Genomic DNA, 22,276 nt, shown 5'->3' with positions numbered 1-22,276 from the left:
ACTCCTGACGAAGGTTTGTCCGAAACACAGACCGTGTTGGGTCCCTTGTTTGGTAAAAAGGTTTTTATATATATATTTGTCACAATAAATCTTGCCTGCATCTTGTACAGATCTGCAGTTTGTTTTGGTTGTTCCCGTTTAAATATGTACTACATTTGCATGGCAGAGTTGGAGACTACTAGGAAGAGACCATAGTGAGCCATTCTGATAACTGACAGGTAAAATATTGGAACAAAGTCTTTAGCATATTCGTGTTTTTCTTCTTCAAGAAAAACATAGAGCTCTTGTTGTTATTGAAATATATGGGCCAACATATTGCCATAAGCAAGCCAGCGTGAGTGACAGTAGTGTAACAAAGATGTGTATTCAGCTCCCATATCTTCACAAAATTTTTTTCTTAATCTTGCTTTTACTGGGCGAGTTTGTATAAAGTGTGTCACATCCATCCGGTGTTCTAGGACCAAATTCAATGTAGCACTCAAATGCTTTGCTGCGAGTACTCTATGGGTCCACATTGCAACTGGAGCTTTCTTTCAAATAAGTGCTTGCAATCTTCCATAACGGCCTCACATTGAACGACCCCAATACACTTTGTCCACTCTAAATTATTTTCAGTCATAAATATATTTAGGGCTCCTTTTACAAAGCCGCGTTAGGGCCTTAACGCACAGAATAGCACGCGATAATCTGCCGCACACACTAGCCACTACCGCGGTAGATTTCCAGCTAGCGCGTGCTAAACCAGTGCGTGCGTTAAAACCTCTAGCACGGCTTTGTAAAAGGAGCCCTTAGTGTCTCAAACAAGTAGTGAGCCTTTGCACTTGCAATTATTATTATTATTTTTTTTTTTTACAAAAAAAAAGTTCTTCCACAATGGCATTTCCATCTACAAAATGTACATAATAAATCAAATGTGCATCCTTATTATTATTATCTGTGGTCTCATCCAACTGCAAGCCAAATTCCCTTTCTTTTAGTCATTGAGTTCTTCTGACATACGTTGAATTCTCTGATAGTATTATTAGATAAAGGTACATTTGAAAGTACTTTCCCTGCAGATTTGCCAATCATAATGTTTACCATATCTATGGCGGCAGGTAGAATCAGTTGTTCCACAATGATATGGGTTTTTTTACACTTAGCAACTCTATATGCAACCATGTAGAGCAGAGCACTGTTTGGTATTGACCAAATGCCAAGAAAATGTACCTTTGTGTCCTTTTAGTTCTTTTAATTTTCTGGTAAAGAAGTTGCGAGTTTTATTAATCGAGTGTGAATGAATAGTTTCCAAATGACGCTTGAAGCATACAGTCTGGTGCCAAAATTTTCAAACATACTACACATTACACTTTGGTTGATGTTAAGCCAAAGTCCAAATAACTATCGTCATATTTATAATATTTTCTCTTTTTTGCACACCCGCTACTTGTATGGTGTGTGCTTGTCATTTTGTGCTGATGTATGCTTATTAAAATTCATAAAAATTTGTCCGTTTTTAGGGTTCTGAAACAACAAATTTTAAAAATTATGTTGATCAGAACTTGACACACAAAAAGACATTTACTCAACGATAATATATGGGTAAAATACTTGCATTAGTATTATTATTTTACCAGTAAAGTTTGATAAATATGAGTATAACAGCTGAGTTTGCTCCAACAATCCACTCATTACTTACATTCAAATAGATTACTAGCCATGTGCAAAGCCACTAGACATGTGCACTAGTCATACATGTGGAATGGCATAATTAAAAAAAAAAAAATCTTAAGTTCATTTTGGGCCTAGTTGTCCAAAGTCAGCAGTGTCTAAAGCCCATTCTCGAAAAACACCCCCAAAATCTACTATATCCACCTATCTACAACCCCATTAGCCCTTATGGTTGCAGGTGCCACCTATATGGCAGTACAGTAGGGTTTGGGGGTGGGGTGTTGGTGGGCTCATAGTTTCCACCATGAATGCAGTGGGTCCTCCTCTCTATGGTTCACTAACCCACCCCCCAGCCACCTCTATGCAGCTCTACTAGGCTTTCCTATGCCAGGTGCTGATGTTCTTGAGGCAGGTATGTATGTTTTTATTCTGATTTTTATGGCGGTGTAGAGAGAGGTGGTCAGTGATCACTGAGGGAGAGTGTGGGGGATCTGTACTTTGTCCCTGCAGTTGTTATCTGGCCCCTTTGGATACCTTCTGGGCAGTTATACCTGTTTTTAGATCGCCTAAGTCACAAAGTATAAGTTCCGTATAGGCAGTTTCAGGTTTCAAGTTTATTTAAAATTTCTTATATCGCCTAATCAAACTTCTAAGCGGTGTACAATAATAAATGAATATACAAAGTACAAATACAATAAAACAAGGCTATAAAATTAACAGTACGAGACATCACTGGGGATTGTTAGTGCAACAAATAACAAACCTCTTGTTTTGTGTTTTGGTTCTCGTTATTTATTTTAATTTTGTTCCCCCAATTTAATTGTATTGTATATCGCATAGAAGGTTAATAGGCGATTAATTAAATTTTTAATAAACCTTGAAAAAGGGTAAGATATACACTATTCGATTATCGCTGCAGGACGACTAAGTCTAGGTCGGGCCACATCCCACCCTAACCACTCCTCCAAAAACGCCCCTTTTCGCTGTGGGCGCACAGCGGCAGTGATAAGGCCTAAGCTGCTTTTAGATACGTCTAAAACCCATTTCGATTATCGGTACTAGGACGACCTGTCTTTTTGATCATCCAAGTGCAGATTTAGGTGAGTTTTTAGATGTATTTCTGTTTCGATTATGAGCCCCATAATGTCTCCCCCACGGTGGTTACATTCACACGATAACAGAAAAGAAACTGTTTTATCCGCCATTAACATCAAAACAGTAACTAATGAATAACCTGAAGATTCAGTAGTAGTAACATATAGTAACATAGTAGATGATGGCAGATGAAGACCCGAATAGTCCATCTAGTCTGCCTAACCGGATTCAATTTAAATTTTTTAAATTTTTTCTTCTTAGCTATTTCTGGGCAAGAATCCAAAGCTTTACCCGGTATTTTTATTTCTATATATTTGTAATTTCTTAAGGTTGTAAAAGATGTCTAATATAAGAATAATCTGCAGCTCCCCAGTCAGTCCCCAGGGAGCCATGGCTCACAGTTTGGGAACCGCTGCTCTAAAATCTTTTATCCTTTGCACTCAAAGCATTACCCGTGACCTTTTCATTGGAAGAGAAGCTGTATAAACTAGTGCTCCTGCAGAATGAGAGATAATCTCTTTACTAGATTCATCCTCTTTCCACCCACTAGTGTGTGGCATAGTGGTTAGAGCTTCAGTCTCAGGACCCTGAGGTTGTGGGTTCAAATCCCACACTGCTCCTTGTGACCCTGGGCAAGTCACTTAATCCTCCACTGCCCCAGGAACATTAGACTGTGAGCCCACCAGGACAGATAAGGAAAATGCTTGTATCTGTAACCTTTGGGAGAATGGGCTAAAAAATCAAATAGTAGACTTCATGACTACAGTGTGTAGAGCAGGGGTGCCCAAATGGTCGATCGCAATCGGACAGTAGATCGCAAAGGCAACATGAGTCGATTGCGTTGCCTTTGCGATCTTGTTCTTCCTGCCTCCCCAAGCTAGGCCAGGCCCGTGCAAGCGCTGGGCCCACAAGCCTTCACCTCCTACATCAATTCAGACATCGGAGAGGAAGTTCTGGGCCTGGAAGTTCCTTTCCGACGTCTGAATTGACGTAGGAGGTGAAGGCTTGTGGGACTGGCGCTTGTACGCAACAGGCCTGGCTCGGGGAAGCAGGGAGAACTTGGCGTGGTGGCTCGGGGGGGAGGAGGAGGGGGGCGGCAGGGGGAGAGAGAAAGATAGAAATAAAGAGGGAGGCAGGGGGGAGAGAGAAAGAAAGAGAGACAGAAATAAAAGGGGAGGAGGCAGAAAGAAAGACAGAAAAAAAGAAATATTGGATTTACAGAAGAAGGAAGTGCAACTAGAGACTCATGAAATCACCAGACAAAAAGGTAGGAAAAATGATTTTATTTTCAATTTAGTGATCAAAATGTATCCATTTTGAGAATTTATTCCTGCTGTCTATATTTTGCACTATGGCAAAAAAGAAAAAAAATAGAACTATGAGGAGAATGCCTGTGAAAAATAATATGGGGCTCATAATCAAAACTTAAACATGTCTAAAAACCTGTGCAAGTTTTCAGCATCGGGAGCTGCGAGGGGCATTGAGCGCAGCTCCCTACGCTAAAAAACGCTATCGCGGTTCAGTAAACGGGAAGGGGGTATATTTGTCTATTTTTGTAGAGTTGTTACTGAGGTGACATTGCCTTGACCTCTGAAAAAAAAACAACAACCCGAATAGAAATGATAATTAACATTTTCTCTGCGTACAGTGTGCTTTTGTTTTTTAAAATGTTATTGTTGGTAGATCATTTTGACTTGGTCATTTTAAAAGTAGCTCGCAAGCCCAAAACGTGTGGGCAGCCCTGGTCTATAGCATATAGCACAAACTGTCAATCAACAATCTACTTCTACTAGCCAACCACAGCTCCAGGCTCATTTACAATCATTCTCCTTGCCCATCCTAAGGTCAGTCTAAGGAATGGCTGCAGATGGTTTCAGGACCCCCTTGATGAAGGAGTTTTGGACAATAATCACCAAGATTAGGAAAATGCATGACATATCTTATTTCTTCTCATCCAAGCATTGAAATTTTGGTAATTTACGCCACTCTGTTGTAATACATCATTATTTAGATAGCAGATTCTCCAGGGTTGGGCTGTCTGATTTGTCTGGAAAAACTTGTTTGTAGTCGTATCCTGATATAGAAAAGGTTCATAAATTTACCTATAACTCACCCTATAACATTTTTCGTAGAACGGGATAAAAATCACATAAATTAAATATGCCAGAATCTACCTAGATAAAAGAACCAGGCTCAGAGCGATGACACAGTGACTCAGACACAAACATATCGCTCCCTGTGCGGTCTAAAAGAAAGATTAACAACTGTATGTCAGAGCCTAGCCACATCTGCTTGATTATTGTGAGGACAGATTGTATGGGGTGGATGGATGCTTCTCTCTGGAGAAAAGGAGACTCAGGGGAGATATGATAGAGACCTTCAAGATCATGAGGGGCATAGAGAGGGTGGATAGGGACAGATTCTTCAGACTGAAGGGGACAGCAAATACGAGGGGGCACTCTGAGAAACTGAAGGGAGACAGGTTCAAAACAAATGCAAGGAAGTTTTTTTTCACCCAAAGGGTCGTGGACACTTGGAATGAGCTACCGGAGGAAGTGATCAGGCAGAGTACGGTACAGGGATTCAAGCAGGGATTGGATGGATTCCTGAGGGATAGAGGGATCGTGGGATACTGAGGGAGGAGCTGGGATGTAACACGGGTGTAGGAAGTTAACCAGGAAATGAGTAAACCAACCTGGTCGTGCATGTGTAGACCGGAGGGCTAGGACTTCGATAGGAAGGCAGGACTTAAATGGGAAACCAAGGTGGCAGGGGAGCCCCTTCTGATGATTCAGACAGGTCTTGACCTGTTTTTGGGCCGCCGCGGGAGCGGACTGCTGGGCGGGATGGAACTGTGGTCTGACCCGGCAGAGGCACTGCTTATGTTCTTATGTAGTTTATGGAGCGACAGGATTTGGGCCCTGGTTTCACATCCACCTTAGATAAGCACAACTGGTTGTTTCTGTAACCCAGAGAGCAATGGTGTTATGGTATGAGAGGCCGATCCAGTCCTCAGATTCCAATGATACTTGGATAGAGAGGTGGTCTTACTATATTATCGCAAGAAAAACAGAACGTTAGTGGACAACACACCACACTTGCCTGATAATAGCAGTGCTGCTGTGTTTTCCAGCCTACATGGGGTTGTTGACCAGAAGCCACTTGATCCCAGCAGCAGGACGTCAAAACATAAGAGTTACCATACTGGGATAGACTAAAGGTACATCAAGTCCAGTATCTTGCTTCCAATAGAGGCCAATCCAGGGCACCTTACAGAAACCCAAAGAGTAAAACAGGTTTTATGCTGATTATCCTAGAACTAAGCAGTGGTTTTCCCTAAGTTCATCTCAATAATGGGCTTATGGACTTTTCTTTTAGGAAAGTATCCAACCCGTTTTAAACCCTGCTAAACTAACTGCTTTCACCACATTCCCAAGCAATGAATTCCATAGTTTAATAATGCGTTGAGTGAAGAAATATTTTCTCTGGTTTGTTTTAAATCTACTACTTAGTAGCTTCATTGCATGCCCCCTAGTCCTAGTGTTTTTGGAAAGACCAGGAGACACTCAAAGTTACAGGGAAATAGTTTTAAAACCAATAGGAGGAAATATTTTTCATCCAGTGAATATTTAAACTCTTCAACGTGTTGCCGCAGTATGTGGTAACAGTGGGAACTGGTGTTGGAATATATATATATATATATATATATATATATATATATATATATATATATATATATATACTTATCCACATAGCAGAAGGTGAATGGGCTCACTGGTCTTTCTGGTAGGTTCTATAGTATATGCTATGCATAATTCCATAGCATTACCCCTGTGGCACAACACTGGGAGCAGTGGTGTAGTAAGGAGCAGTGGTACCCCCCCCTCATCCACCCACTGTTTCCTCTCTGTGCCCCCGTTCCTTCTTTACCCCCCACTCCACACTTGTGCTCTCCCTTCCCCCTCCCTCTAAATCTTCACTAGTACGAGTGGCTTCTATATCAGCGTTGGATTTCCCTCTGACATCACTTCCTGGCCCCATGACCGGAAGAGATTCAGAGGGGAAACCAGGCTGGCACGAGCAACAGGCAGGAGAAGTTGCTCATGCTAGCGAAGATCTACAGAGGTATGGGGTGGGGGTGGGGGTTAGGGATGGTGCAAGATTGGTGTAGTGAGGTGGAGAGGTGCCGGAGCCCCCACCGACCCAGTGCCCAGTGAAATCCACCCCCCCCCCCCCCACCACCACCCCTCACTACACCACTGACCAGGAGGCATCTGCAGACTCCACAGAATAGTAGTACTAGTACTTCTGTCTCTGTACAGAGAAGGGCGACAAAAATGATAAAAAGAATGAGATGACCAGTGGCGCAGCAAAGGGTGATGGCACCCCACATGCTCTCCTCTCCCCCCACCACTTCTTCCTCCTCCCCGTCCCCCCCGCATACCTCTGTAAATGTTCGCCAGCGGGAATGGCTTCTCCAGCATGCCACTCGTGACAGCATTAGGTTTCCCTCTGATGTCACTTCCTGACCCTGTGACCCAGAAGTGATACGGGGGGGGGGACCAGTTCAGCGTGAGTAATAGGCAGGAGAAGTTGCTTGCGCTTGTGAAGATCTACAGAGGTACGGGGTGGGAGGGAGGGAGGGATGATGCAAGCGTGGCATGGTGGGGTGGGGTGTAGGTGCCCCCATTGAGACAGTGCCTGGGGTAGTCTGCCCCTCCCCCCTTACTATGCCACTGGCGATGACTTCCCTATGAGGAAAGGTTAAAGTGGCTCAGCCTAGAGAAGAGACGGCTCAGTTGAACAGGAACATAAGAATAGCCATACTGGGTCAGAGCAATGGTCCATCTAGCTCAGTTTGTTGATTTCACAGTGATCAATCCAGGTCACAAGCACCTGGCAAAAAACCAAATAGTAGCAACATTCCATGCGACCAATAACATGGCAGACAGTGGCTGCCCCTTGTCTGTCTCAATAGCAGACTATGGCCATCTCTTCCAGGAACTTGTCCAAACCTTTTTTTAAATCCATATACATTAACCTCCCATTATCTGGCCTCCCTTACTCTGCGATTAAGGCAATTCAGCCCATGTTGTCTTTTTGGTTTTCACAAGTGTCCACTTATTCCAGCAGCCACATCCCCTTGTGTCATTGTAGGCTTTATATATTAAATATAATGAAAAATACGTGTAAAACTTTATATTCACAATCAAATAATTTGCTCAGATCCGCAACAATAAAATTGTAAGCAGGGATTGCTGGCTGGGACCACCATAGCATCCGTGCAGTCCCATTATGCCTACATCTGATTGTTACAAAAACATATAAACATATGACTTATCTGAAGATGAGGCAGTTCTTTCCGCTCAGTGTCCCACTGCTAAATGGTGAAAGAATCATAAATAACACCCGAAAATGACCAAAACCCGGCCCCTCGACTCGAGTTTCGCTATTGCATCTTCAGGAGAGAACATACTCTTAGGGCAGGGGTGTCAAAGTCCCTCCTCGAGGGCCGCAATCATCGGGTTCTCAGGATTTCCCCAATGAATATGCATGAGATCTATTAGCATACAATGAAAGCAGTGCATACAAATAGATCTCATGCATATTCATTGGGGAAATCCTGAAAACCCAACTGGATTGCGACCCTCGAGGAGGGATTTTGACACCCCTGTCTTAGGGATTTTGGACTGCTGCTTCCGGGTTTAACTGTTGCAGTACCCATCCTGGGATCCAGCACCCACTGCCACGTCAGACCACGGCCCTCACTCCATCTTTAAATGTACCTGTTCACGGAAAATGTCATCGTCTTCTAGTTTGTTGAAGCCCATTAAAGATTTAAATGTGCTCATTATCTAATCCTATTCCTCCAGAAAGTACATTTCAGTATCTTATCCTCTTGGTAGGGTGAGTGGTATAGCATAGGTCCTTGAATGGCTCTCATCCTATGTCCTGAAGACAGGTAAGGTTTTACTATTAACCTGTATGAGGCAAACTCTTTGCTTCCTTTCCCTTACAAAGACCATGGCTGGCTTTCCCACTTGATTACATTAATCAACAACCTTGAGGTCTTCTGACATCAGTGGCATACCTAGCATATGTGACACCCGGGGGCCCATCATTTTTTGATCCCCCCCCATCTATATGAAAAATATGATTTTTAGTAACAATCCATATATCGCACAAGAGTGTACCTAGGAAAAGGCAGCATCTTAAATACTGCAGTGAGCACTAGAACACCAACACATACATTGTAAATCTAAACAAGCCAGATCCCGCACAGTCAATTGATCCTGCAGTCAATGCCAACTGAAAACTATGTTCTTTTCATACACACAGAACATAGATACACCCTCGCCCATTATGGAATAATCACAAACTAAAAACAGAAATATGTAGACAAAAGTTAAACTGAACCACCAAGAAACCAGACTCTGCATACAATGCAACACCACAACACCACAAAAACAGTAATACATGTCCTCTAATACTGTGCAAAATAAAAAGACAGTAGATGTAAATTTGAAAAAAACTGATACATAACAATCACCACTTTACAAATTAACAAATAAAAATAAAACAAATAATGAGAAATAAGAAAATACCATTTTATTGGACTAATCCCCGTAAGCTCGGTCCCCATCCCTGCAAACCACCTGATTCCATCCACACAAGCCTTGAATTGTTTTATATTGAACTTATTATATTAAAGTATAAAAAGAAACAATATTCTGTACAATTGTCAATTTATAAATCAGCGTCTTCTCCCCACTCTCTCTTTCCCATTTCCCTTCAGCGTCCTCAGCCCACTCTCTCTCCACTTTCCTTCAGTGCATGCACATAAAAACAAGCAAGTAATTTTATATCATTTTCATTGTATTCATTCATAGAAATTAAAGTCTAAATAATACCAGTCACATAACAAAACATGATTTTACAAAAATAATTCCCTGCACAGTCAAGCCTGCAAGGATTACTAGATGTCTTTCAGCAGCTCCCCTCCCTCCCTCCCCCTTAACTTTGCAGCCAAGTCAAAATGATCTACCAACATTAAAATTTTTAAAACACAAAGCACACTGTACGCAGAGAAAATGTTAATTATCATTTATATTCCACGGGTTTTCAAAGAGGACAAGGCAGATGACTTTATGCAATGTCACCCAGTAACAACTATACAAAAATAGACAAATATACCCCCTCCCTTTTTACTAAATCGCAATAGCATTTTTTTAGCACAGGGAGCTGCGCTGAATGCCCCACGCTGTTCTCGATACTCATAGGCTCTGTGCGCTAAAAACCGCTATTGCGGTTTAGTAAAAGGGGGCCATAGTGCAAAATATAGACATCATATATAAATTCTCAAAACGGACACATTTTGATCACTAAATTGAAAATAAAATCATTTTTCCTACCTTTGGTAATTTCATCAGTTTCTGGTTGCACTTTATTCTTCTGACTGTACATCCAATATTTCTTCCCTTCTTTCAGCCTCCTGTATGCTTCCTTTCCTCCAGACCTCTCCCAACTTTTTCTTTGTTTCACCCTGCCCCCTTTCTTTCTTTCTGGCTCCCTGTCCCCCCCTTTCTTTCTTTCTCCCTGCCCTCCCCAATGCCACCGCCATTGGGAAACATGCTACTACTGCCGCCATCGGGAACAGGCCGGCGCCGAATTCTCCCAACTTTTCTTCCCCGCGGTGCCGACTAACTCTTGCCACTCGACGTCAATTCTAACATCAGAGAGGATGTTCCGGGCCATCCAGGCAGCGATTGGCTGGCCCAGAACGTCCTCTCCAATGTCAGAATTGATGTCGGGTGATGAGAGTTGGTCAGCCCCGCGGGGAAGAGAAGCAGGGCAATCTCAGAACACGGCGCCGGCGGCTTGTGGGAGGGCAATGAGAAGGGAAGGGAAGCAGGTTGGGCACCCCTGCTGTAGACGAGCCGCGAGCCACAGTTTGCCGATCACTGCCCTAGGGAGAACACTGGAGGGTGCCTAGCTGTGCACCCCCTTGCGCCGTGCATCCGGGGTGGACCGCCCCCCCAGCTCCCCTTGGTACGCCATTGTCTGACATTATTTATGATCTCTGACAGTTTCCAGTAATTTTCCTTATGTAGGGAATAAAAGATTAAATAACAAAAAGCTAATGGATTCTGTAGGTCCCTAATGTATTATTGCATTACTTTTTTTAATCATTCAAGCTTTTAGCTGTCTTTTTTCATCCCTTCTAGCCTGTCTATACTGTGCCTGAGTTTACTACCTGCAAACAAATCAAATGCTACCCCACCCCCCTCATGTTCAAAAGAAGTCCCGTCAAGATACTGAAAACTGACTTTGACCAAAGGATACTCTGCTGGTCACTTGCCTTCACTCTGTAGGCCCCCTATTTACCACCTCCACCCTCTCCCATTACTGCTCAACCAGTTTACAACTTTCTGGCCAATTCCCAAACTGACCAGTTTGTTTTTTACTCTTCTGCACAGACTCCAAGGCCTCACAGAAGCACAGTAGGGCAGAAGCAGGATCAGATGCCAGATCTTGGGCCCACTCCAAAGAAGCCTGTGTAAACAGTGGGCCAAAACTCTGAAAGATTTTTGCATCGCTTACTGTACCCTCCATCCGGTTTCTTGTGCTACACCAGACATTTCTATCTTATCTGCTCTTAATGTATCTCACACCCATCATTCTGAACCACAGCTTGGCAGAGTTAAACAGGAGATGCCCTTCAGTGTCAGTTACAAAAAACGCAGCAAGGTAATTGAGGAGGTACAAGAACATGTCAGGGTATCTACAGGTAATGGTAAATGTAATATTTGATCCCATCAGAAGTGGGAAAGTTTAGATCCTTTCTGAAATACTCTTGCAGAGTGGAAGACTTACCAGGACCTGACTGAACCTCTCCTCCACCTCATCGGCGCTCGGCATTGGCAGCTTCAAAGGAGTGGGCTGCTTCTGGGGCCCAGCCACTGCCTGGTTTGGAGCGGGCTCCATGCTTCCTGCTGCATTACCCATCCTGGAACCCAGCACCCGCTGCCACGCCACACCACGATCCAGATTTGAACGTGAAAAAGAGAAAAGAAGATGTCCTGCAAAACTTGCAAAGGGAGGAGGGGAAGTGCCCCAGAGTAATAACCCAAAAAAAAAAAGTGAAGAGGTTTTCCGAGCTGGTATATGCACCCCTTCAAGGGCTGCCTTCCTAGAGGTTAGTGCAGTACAGCATCACTAGAGAGACATCCCCAAGTCCTTCATCACCAATCCATCACTGGGTTTCCTGAACAGCTCACCACTCCATTTCACCTCAGCACATTCCTCTTCATACCTGAAGCCGGAAACTCAAATGCTACTGCTACCCTTATGTGTCTATACAAAGAGGAGAGTTTCCGTCATAGAGCGATGAAGCAGAAATGAGCAGAGAAAAAGCCACACACAGGAGGAAGTCTGTTTTGTAACACACATCAGGACGCTGTCGTCATTACAGGAACTGAGATGGTTTGCATATCTTCTCTGCCACTTAGGGTGCAGGCATCTCTAAATGCTCACACCAGGATTTCCAACCAGGATCCAAGCTGAAGCTGCTTCTCCATTCCTGGGCTCGTGAGGGAGTGAAGCAGAGCCCAGGAACAGAAGGATGCAAAGAAAAACTGGCAAGCTGGTGCGTGGGCTTGCACAACCCGAGAATGCAGTAGCCATGACCAGGAGGAGGAGGAGAAGAAGGGGAGAGAATCTAGGAAACGAGGGTTGCCCAGGCACCTGCTGAAAATAAAGTCGGTGTCCTAGCAGAGGAGAGACAGGCGCAGAGAGCACTGCAGGGTCCAAAAGCCTGCAGTGTGAAGCTGAATGCTTATCGTTACCCATCTGCAGCTGGGGAAGGAGGTAGGCAGGAGACAAAGCTACAAGGTCACAAGCTGAGGTCAGAGCAGTGGATAAAGCACATCGAGAAGGAAAAATAACCCCTAAACACTAAAATAAAAAATAAGAGCATCTAGGTTTCTGTTTTAAGTAACAAGACAAGTTCTTGCCATCTGAAGAAGGAAGGTGGGAGGGGGATGTCTGAACGTTCAACAACTTACATGACCCCTTTTTGGGGTCTGGCCCTTTGGAAGGAGATACCACCCCCCCCACAGAGGATGTTTTCTAGAGGAGCACCATATAGCTACTGGAACTGTCTAGTAGAGAATGACACGGGGGACACATTTTTCCCCGTACCTGTGAGTTCTTTTCCTGCCCCATTCCTGCAAGCTCCGTCCTCATCTGCACAAGCCTCAAACACCTTAAAATCATAAGTATTCAAAGCTTGTATGGTTAAGGCAGATCTTACAGGAATGGGGCAGGGACAGGGACAGCGACAGAACTCGCAGGGACAGGATGGTGAAATTGAGTTCCTGCGGGGACAGGGACAAATTTGTCCCCGTGTCATTCTCTACTGTCTAGCATCTGCTTGCCCTCCCACTTTTTCCAAAGCTTTTCCGAGGTGCTTGGCTGGCACACAGGTGCAGAGTTTCTGCTACCAGCGAGTGGAAGGCAAGGTGCAGAGAGCTTTTTGGAAAGCTGCCACTTCTCTTAATGACATCAGTCTGAATGCTGCAGGGGGTGGGGGCTCTGGGCATCGCTGCAGACGCCAGGCTGAGCCAGCATCCAGTGCAATCGACATGATATGAATGAGGAAAGGATAAAATGTACTTCTGCCACCCTATCTATTTCCACTGTTATATATCCGAGAAGAAGGGGGGGGTTACTGCTGTTTAAGTATCAATGACCCCACCCTCACAGAGACATTACACTGAAATATGTAAACCCCAAATACAATTTGAGCAGCTGATGAGCAGACTTGAAGGATAGGATGGAAGGAAGAGGAGACACACCTTCATGAAATGTAGCATGGAAGGAAGAGAGAGAAGCACTAAAAAGAAAAGTAATAACATAAACATAGAGAAAGAGTGTGCCTTAGGATAATGTTTAAAGAATATTTTTTCCTTTTTTCCAGACAACGCTAGTCTTTCCTGGCATAAGATGGACAGGGAGGCAGCAAGGTGACCTGGAACCAGCATTCTTGGTGCAAGGCTCTGCTGACCCCTGCTGGTTCAATGCTGTGTCAACATCCAAACCAGAGTCAACATACCATCACGGGATCTAGGGCCTGACAGTGCCATTAATAGCATTATGGAGGAGGAAGGAGTGGCACAGTGGTTAGAGCTACAGCCTCAGCACCCTGAGGTTGTGGGTTCAAATCTCATGCTGTTCCTTGTGACCCTGGGCAAGTCACTCAATCTTCCATTGCACAGGTATGTTAGATAGATTGTGAGCCACAAGGACAGATAGGGGAAATGCTTAAGTACCTGATTGTAAACCACCATGATAGGCAGTATATAAATACCTAAATGAAATATGGGGAGTTGAGCAGGACTCCCACAGCCCTGTGAGAATGGGCAGTGCCTATTTTCCTCACTCTCTCTCTACTCCAGCCTATGAGCAGGGCAGGATTAATGCAGTTCTTCCATTTGGGCCTTGTCTCTCTCTACAAGGACTTTGGTGGGTTAACATCGTTGGCGTTTATCTTTGTTTATAGCCTACCTTCATTAAAATATCCAGCATTTAAAAAAAGAAACAAAACCACATGGACATATGACATTTCACAATTCAGCTACCAGCTGTAGTGGTTTAATTATTAAAGGCAACTATACATTTCATTTCTCACGTGCAGTTTTACATGTATCATCATTTCAACAAAGCGCAGGTTTCCAGGAGTCAAGACTATAAAACACCCCCACCTTTAAGAGATCAGGCCAGCTTTATCTATACTTTGGGACAGAAGCTAAGGCACCAGGTCTTGGGCACAGGGTACAAAGAAACTCAAATGTCTCTGGATGTCACCAGTATCACCTTGCTCATGATGGATGGAGGAGAGGCATGCTGGAGGCAGGTGGAAGGAGGTACATGGAAAAGGGGGGAGAATGCTCTGGAATGCCTGTCTCTGACCCCTCCCCTCACCACATTTCACATAAATGTGGTGGTGAGGGACCGTTTCATGGTCACGTTCAATCAAAATCCAACATGACCGACACAGTCGCGGATTAAGTTGGAATAATAAGGTTGGAGGGGCGGAGAGAATGTAAATTTACAAGTACCACCGTCTGTTCTATCCCCAAATTCTCCAGCTGCAGGTCTTTCCCAGAGATTTCTGCTCCTACCGTTTGCGAACCCCGTGCAAAGGGAAGACGGTCAATTTGGCAGAACATTCTGCCTCGCCCAGCTCATTACAGGCCCTGCAGGTGTAGCAGCCCGAGTCCCGCAGAGACGCATCAGACACCACCAAGGCACAACGTCCATTCTCTTCATATTCGATCCGTAAGTGGCTGGACTCCTGCACTGGGATGCCATTGTACAACCAGATGACCTCTGGGTCTGGGTAACCTGGGTGTGGAAGGCACGGAACAGTCAGGAGGGGACTAGGATGAACAACATCAAAAATTAGAGCAAAGACAAAAAAGAAGATCCAAGAGAACTGCAGTCAAAAATGATAAACCAAGGACAAAGGAAAGGACTTCAGACAGGTGTACGAGATGCAGGCAAAATTTATGATAAACTAATAAATAGTTGGGTACAAATAAATCACTTACAGCAATATGGGACCCAACATGGTCTGCGTTTTGATCAACACTATTTTCCTCAGGGGTCCCACATAAAGGTGGTAACACATAAACGCAACAAAAATGCCTGATCTGTATACAGCGTAGTATGCAAAGCAGTACGGCTGCAAAGGAGCAACATAAAAAATTAAACAGCCCCTTCCACCCAGCGCAGACGTTATGAACTTCTGTTGTTGCAGGCATCAGAAAAGGCACTGGCTGGCACAATGTTAAACATTTGTGGCAATGCAGACAGGCAGAAGATACTTCTACTATGCAAAAAAAAAAAGTGCTAATTTCTTCCTGGGGCAAAAAAAAAAGGGGTTTTCTAGCACACAAACCAAAGTAAATTGTTTGGTTCTGAAGGTGGTAATAATAGAATTGATGATTGTGGAGAGGAGAGATGAAAATGATTGGCCTACAAGTGTGCACTTGCAACGTTCTGGTAATGAAAGAACTTTCCCCCCCTGTACAAAGCCACGCAAGGGGTTTTTAGCGCCGGCCAGCGCACTGAATGGTCTACGCTGCTCTGACGGTCATAGAGTTCCTATGAGCATTGTAGCAGTGCAGAGCATTCGGCGTGCCGGCCGGCGCTACAAACCTCTTGCGTAGTTTTGTAAAAGATGGAGGGGTTGTCTGTTGGGGGTGATGTTAGATCAACAGTTAATTATGAGTGCACGAGTAACAGTCACCTTTTTATCAGCTGCATTTATGGAGGAGACTGAAACCACTGGTGTCACAAAGTGATTTTCATACTGTCCTACAACGTTTTAGTGCTCTGTAAGATGGATTATTGCAATGCCTTATATTTAGGTGTTACGAAATGTAGATTAAAGGCATTGCAATTGATTCAGAATGCAGCAGCAAGAGTATTGATGGGTGCGAGTCGTTCAGCACATATCATGACATATGGCTACCAATAGGTTGTAGAGTGTGGTATAAAGTACTCTTAGTGATACATCAGGTTTCGTATGGTCAGGCACCATGGTGTTTGCAGCAGGTATTGAAGATTTTGGGGTTGAGAAAATGGGAACACATTAGTCCCTATTATCAAAAAAACTTCACTGGCTGCCCCTGGAAGCACGAGTTTTGTTTAAATTTGTTTGCCTTTGTTATAAATCAATTTTTGGCCTGGCCCTTATGTACCTGGTTTCTCAGTTTAATCTGGACCGTTCTATTAGCCCCACACGCAGAATTCATATGTTCACCTATCCATCTTTAAAGGACTGCCGCTTACAAAAGGTTCCTGGGCAGAACTCTTGCCTCCCAGGCAGGTACATGGAACGACTGGCTGGGTAACATTATCATGCATTCCTCATCCTACTTCAATTTTAGAAAATCAATAAAAACGAATTTGTTTAATCGATTGTAATCTAAGAATCTTATAGTGTCTCTCTTCTCCCAACCTGTACCTTATATTCGATGACTTTGTGTTGTAATCACTTCGCTGATTTTCCAGCACCTCTTGTTGTAAACTGCCTCGAACCATCGTGGCTTTGGTGGTGTATAAAAAAATTAAATTATTATTAAATTACTAGGAGATGATAGGGTTACCAGACGTCCGGACTTCCCCAGACGGCTTTACAAATCCCGGCATTTTGTCTAGGTTTTGAAAAGCTTTCCAGCTAGCAGCTCATGCATGCAACGTCATCACGTCACACCAACGCATGCACAGACGCCCTCTTGACAAGCGACCAGGTTGAGGGGTTGGGGGTGGAATGGAACGTGGCTCGGGTGGAACAGAGTGGGTCTGGGGGCGGGGCCATGGGCTCGGATTTTCGTTCCCGAAAATCTGGTAACCCTGGTGGATTCTGCACATTATGTAACTATGAGCTCATCGGCACTTTCCAGAGCAGGTGCAAACTTATGGAATACGTTACCAGGTAGTTTGCGCTTGTGTAAGAACGTAGATCAGTTTTGTTGTTGCTTAAAAACACAGTTATTTGTGCAAGCCTTTTTCTGATGAAGAGGTGTAAACTGCTAATCACTGTGAAGAGTTAAGGTTGTTTTATATGTATTGTGTTTTGCAATGAAATTATGCATGTTGGCTTGTAACCCACTTAGGTTTTAGGCAGGAAAAACATTTTTTAAATAAATAAAATATTTAATTATATGCTCCCAGCAGAACTGCACCAAGCTATCCAACTCTAAATTTAAAGTGGAGAAAAAGCCCTCAGTCTTATGTATGTCAACCCCACACTATATCAGGGTGACACTCAAAACCATCACTGGTCTGAAAAAAAACTCCACTTGTCTAAAATAGGACTGATTCAAAAGTATAATAAGAACATAAGAAGTTGCCTCCGCTGGGTCAGACCAGAGGTCCATCGCGCCCAGCAGTCCGCTCCCGCGGTGGCCCATCAGGTCTAGGACCTGTACGGTGACCAGCGTCTAAGTCCTTTTAATCCCCTTAGCCTTCTCTGTAAGCCCTTACATAACTTATCTCTACCTCTATCTGTATCCCTCAACCCCCGTGTCCTTCAGGAAATTATCCAATCCTTCCTTGAAGCCCGGTAGGGTACTTTGTCCTATTACAACCTCTGGAAGCGCATTCCAGGTGTCCACCGCCCTCTGAGTGAAAAAGAATTAGAGGTGGTAAACTGTGCCCGCTACAAAAATAGAAGAAGCGATACTTACAGAAATAGGTAAATGTTTTACACTTAGCTGTTTTCATCACATTGTCCAGCAATTCATCTCGCCATCATTCAACCCATCTTCTCAATCCAAATAGGTAGCAAAAATCTTCAAGTGTGCCGTTAATACCTGACAGGGACTCCTTGTTTTGCCTCAAGTAGTGTTCTCCTGTACCTTCCAAAATGGCACTGGAACCATCAAATGCTGAAACCTTATAACCTGCATTTGACACAAGCTCCTCCTTATTTCTCAGTTCAGTCAATCAAATTAAAAAAAAAAAATTGTAGACCATTCAATTTGAGCATTCCGTCCTTTAGGGAGCACCGTATCCAAATGGTAAATCCACCTTTGTTCTTGCTATCTCAGCTGATGTCCAATGTTCCCACATCTATGGGAATATTCCAAGTGTTCCAAAATGAGACAGTATAAAGAGCCAAATTCATGCTGACGTCGCAAACAACGATCCACCAACGGCTCTTCTATCTTCTAGTATATAGACAGGAATGATGTTCTATAAGATGAAGTTTGAATGACTGAGAACTCTGACCAATATAAATTAGCTTGCATGGGCATTCGATTAAATAAATCATGTTGACTGTTGACTGACAGGAGGCAAATCCTCTTAACCTTAACTCTGATGTTTCCATCATAATGGAAAAGAGAGCAGTGTCCACGTTTCGATGGCCCTTATATGTATTCTGATTAGTAAGTTTCAAAGATTAGGACATAAAATATCACTCAAATTTCTGTTGTGCTCATATGCAAAAAGAATTGTAGCTTCTTCAAAGTGTGGATGGAATCTTCTTTTTACTACTTCTATCAATTATTTTCTAGCGCTACCAGATGTACGCAGCACTGTACAGAGTCACGAAGGAGATTGTAAGCTCCTTTGAGCAGGGACTATCTAAATCAGTAAATGGCACACTAGTGTGCCGTAGCAAGATTCTGGGTGTGCCACTAGGGATTGAGTCACTTCTGGCGTCAGCGCCTTTCCGCCCCCACACAAACCTCGTCTCATTTTCCCTAAGCTCGGGGCTATGTCTGGAGGGGCTCTGTGCATGCTTGGAGGCCTTCCAGACACTGCCTCGAGCTCAGGGAAAATGAGATGAGCTTCATGTGGGGCGGGGCAGGATTGTGGGTGTGCCATTGAAAAACATTTGCTCCGTAAGTGTGCCGGAGCAAAAAAAAACAAAAAGGTTTGTGGGGCGCTGATCTAAAGAGAAGACAGACAAAAAGGATGTCATAGATACAGTTAGGAGGAATGTTTAATCTGCTGGCTAAGGCAGTGGGGAGTAGGATTATGGATGCAAGGCTCCATAAAAAAGGTGGGTTTTCAGTCTGCTTTTAAACAAGGGAAGGGATGTGGCAGACAAACTCAGGTAATTTATTTCAGGCATAGGGGCGGCTAGATGAAAGGAATGAAGTCTGGAATTGGTAGTGGAGAAGGGTACAGCTAAGAGCAGCTGATATGAGGAATGGAGTTCTCTGGGAGGTGTATAAGAAGAGCGGAGAGATATTAAGGGCAGCAGAATGAACCACTTGTAGGTCAGCAATAGGAGCTTCAACTGTATGCAAAGGCAGATAGGGAGCCAGTGAAGTGATTTAAGGAGAGGGTGACATATAGCGAGGTAGGTAGAATATAAGTTTTGCACAGATTGCAGGGGGGGACGCGCCACAGTGGGAGACCAGTTAGAAACTGTGAAGTTACCAAAGTGTGAACAATGCAAATAGACACAAACGGGAGAGTTTCTTCTGTTGATTGCCTTTCACGATATTGAAGCAATAGGGTTATAAAAAGCTCTTTTGCATGCCTTCAAATCCACCCTTACTGGATACCCCAGATCCACAAATTTTGGATGCAGTTCTTCAGCTTTCTCCCAATACCCTTCATCAGTGCCACAGATTCTATGATAGCGTAAGAACTGTGCAAATGGGATATTGATTTTCAAATGAAGGGGGGGGGGGGGCAGTAACAAATTCCTGTCTGTCTCTTTAGAATAAACAGTAGTAATAAATTTAAAGACAATTAATTCCACTTGTACATCCAGAGCAGTAACCTTTCTCAGATCCGCATTAACTTCAAAGCGAATAGTGGCTTGACAAGAATTCAAAAATTCCACAAAACAGTGGAGCTCTTCAAGGGAACCACTCCAAAGGCATAAATTATCATCAATGAAGTAGATCTAACTCACCACCATACCAAAAAAAAAAAAAAAAAAAAAGGGGGACCAATAGACCCACTTTTCTTCATAAGCTGCCACAAATACATTTGCCGCTGTTGGAGCAAATGAAGTGCCCATAGCCATCCCTCAGCATTGGGGGTAAAAACTTTGTTTATAGAGGAAATAATTTTGACACATAGCAATCCAACATAAGACTACCAAAAACTCAGTAGGTATGAGATGAGGACAAGCCCGCTCATTATTCCCATGGGATAGACGTATATAATGAAGAGACATCCATAGTCATCGGGTACGTAACCAATCCAGTCTGTCCTTCCAATTGTTTTAACAATTGAGGAAAGTGAGTTGTATCTGTTAAAAAAGATTTTACTTGCGACAGATACTGATCGAGAAAGTTACAAACACTTTCCAATAAGGATTCATAGGTAAAAACAACGGGGTGACCTGGTGGACTTTTCATATCTTTAGGAGCAAATAAAAACACAGGTACCTTATAAAATGTAAACATCAAAAATTTAAATTCAGCCTCTGTCAAAAAACCTGCTTGAACCTTCTTAGCAAGGGCTAAAATTTGATGTAATTTTCCTTATCCACCCTCTGAATAACTATGGATCTCTTACCTTATTTCCTTTGGTTTTGTTTTATTTATTCATTTATTTAAAAAAAAAAATTTTAATTTCTTTATTGAAACAATAGAACTTACAAAATACAACAGTACATCCAACCATGACAAAACAAGATCATCCGTGTTTGTCCTTCACGGAGACCTAAAAGGCCCATACAAAATCAGAAAGAAACCTACCCCCCCCCCAACACACACACACACACACACACACACACACACACACTCCAGCGTCAGAAGTTCAAAAGAGAACTTCCAGCCCGATGGGACAAGCCCTCCCAAATAGGAGCCCAGATTCCCTTGAATTTTTGCCACTGAGACATCCATGTATTCAAATTTAAGAAAAGTAAACATTTCATTTCTCCACATAGTGATGTTAGACACATGCTCTTGGTGCCACAGGAAAATAATACATTTTCTAGCCAATAAAGAAGCTTTTTGCATCAACAAATTTCCCCCTCTGGGCAGCCCCAAAGCAGTGACCTGCGAGAAAAGCAGGACATTCGCCCTCAAAGGAATCCGTCTATGCAGAACAGTCTGTAAATATAGTCCAACAAAAGACCAGAACGTCTGCAGTTTCTCACAGGACCAAAACATGTGAAGTAAACCAGCAGGGGTGGATTGGCACTTAGGACACCGAGCATGAGCAGCATACCCTGAGACAGACGCCCGGGAAGGTGAGACGTAAAGTCGAAGAAGAAATCTATACTGCTGTTCTTGCAAAACTATGGATCGAGTCAGGCGAGGAAGATGTTTCATAAGAAGTCCATCACCAGTGAGATGGTCAGAAGGAGAAAGATCTTGGTTCCACAGCTTCATAATCCCAAGGAGCACTGAAAGAGCCCAGGCTGACCCGGTGAAAGGACAAACTGGTCCTGGTCTGACGCGATAGAGTTAAAGTCTCACGCACCATGTCTGCCATATCTTCATTCAAGGTAGCAGCATCCAAGGACCGAAGATAGTGCGAGACCTGACAATAATAAAGCTAGTTTCGTGCCTCCAAAGAACCCGCTGATTGTAAATCCGAAAAGAAAAGAGGTGTGCCCCCCTTCCGACACCACATCACGCACATAACAAAGGCCCCTCTCACTCCAACGCTGCAAGTAAAATTTAGTGGCATCAGGATCCAAATCTCCGTTACCCCACAAGGGCAACAGAATCATTAAAGTGAAAGGCAGATGCATACGTTTACACAGCCATTGCCAACATTTTTGTTTTAGCCTCTATAATAAAACCCTAAGCGCGCATGCGCACTTACAACGCCGTGATCCCTGCCTCTGTGATTTGTGCCTCCATGGCATTTGCGGTGTGTGTGGCGTGCGGGCGCGTGTGGCTGTTTGCAGCGTGCGGCGCACGCAGCGGTTTCAGTGGCGGTTGGAAGCCAGCCTCAATTTTAAAAAAAACCTCAAACAATGCCGACCTACACCAAAAAAAAACCAAACGCTGCCCACGGAGACGAACAGGAAGCGAAG

At 43.7% G+C, this 22,276-nt stretch overlaps 2 protein-coding genes across 6 annotated transcripts in view; both read right to left on the bottom strand.

The window, feature by feature from the left end:
- The window catches only part of FMNL1 (formin like 1), a 154,897-nt gene extending 142,399 nt beyond the window's left edge, over nt 1–12,498 (bottom strand). For all 3 annotated transcript variants that reach the window (XM_033917947.1, XM_033917952.1, XM_033917948.1), the window contains exon 1: nt 11,620–12,498. In XM_033917947.1, coding sequence (XP_033773838.1) covers nt 11,620–11,751 — 132 coding nt within the window. In that variant the 5' untranslated portion in view covers nt 11,752–12,498. The remainder of the gene's footprint in view (nt 1–11,619) is intronic.
- Nucleotides 12,499–14,362: 1,864 nt separating this feature from the next.
- Nucleotides 14,363–22,276, bottom strand: part of LOC117347267 (myosin light chain kinase, smooth muscle-like) — an 86,792-nt gene continuing 78,878 nt past the window's right edge. For all 3 annotated transcript variants that reach the window (XM_033917953.1, XM_033917955.1, XM_033917954.1), the window contains one exon: nt 14,363–15,150. In XM_033917953.1, the coding sequence (XP_033773844.1) occupies nt 14,924–15,150 (227 nt within the window). In that variant the 3' untranslated portion in view covers nt 14,363–14,923. The remainder of the gene's footprint in view (nt 15,151–22,276) is intronic.

Source organism: Geotrypetes seraphini, chromosome 13 (assembly GCF_902459505.1).
Source record: "Geotrypetes seraphini chromosome 13, aGeoSer1.1, whole genome shotgun sequence".
NCBI classification, from domain to species: domain Eukaryota; kingdom Metazoa; phylum Chordata; class Amphibia; order Gymnophiona; family Dermophiidae; genus Geotrypetes; species Geotrypetes seraphini.
Note: the sequence above shows the minus strand (reverse complement) of the source record. Positions and strands in the feature narration are given on the sequence as shown.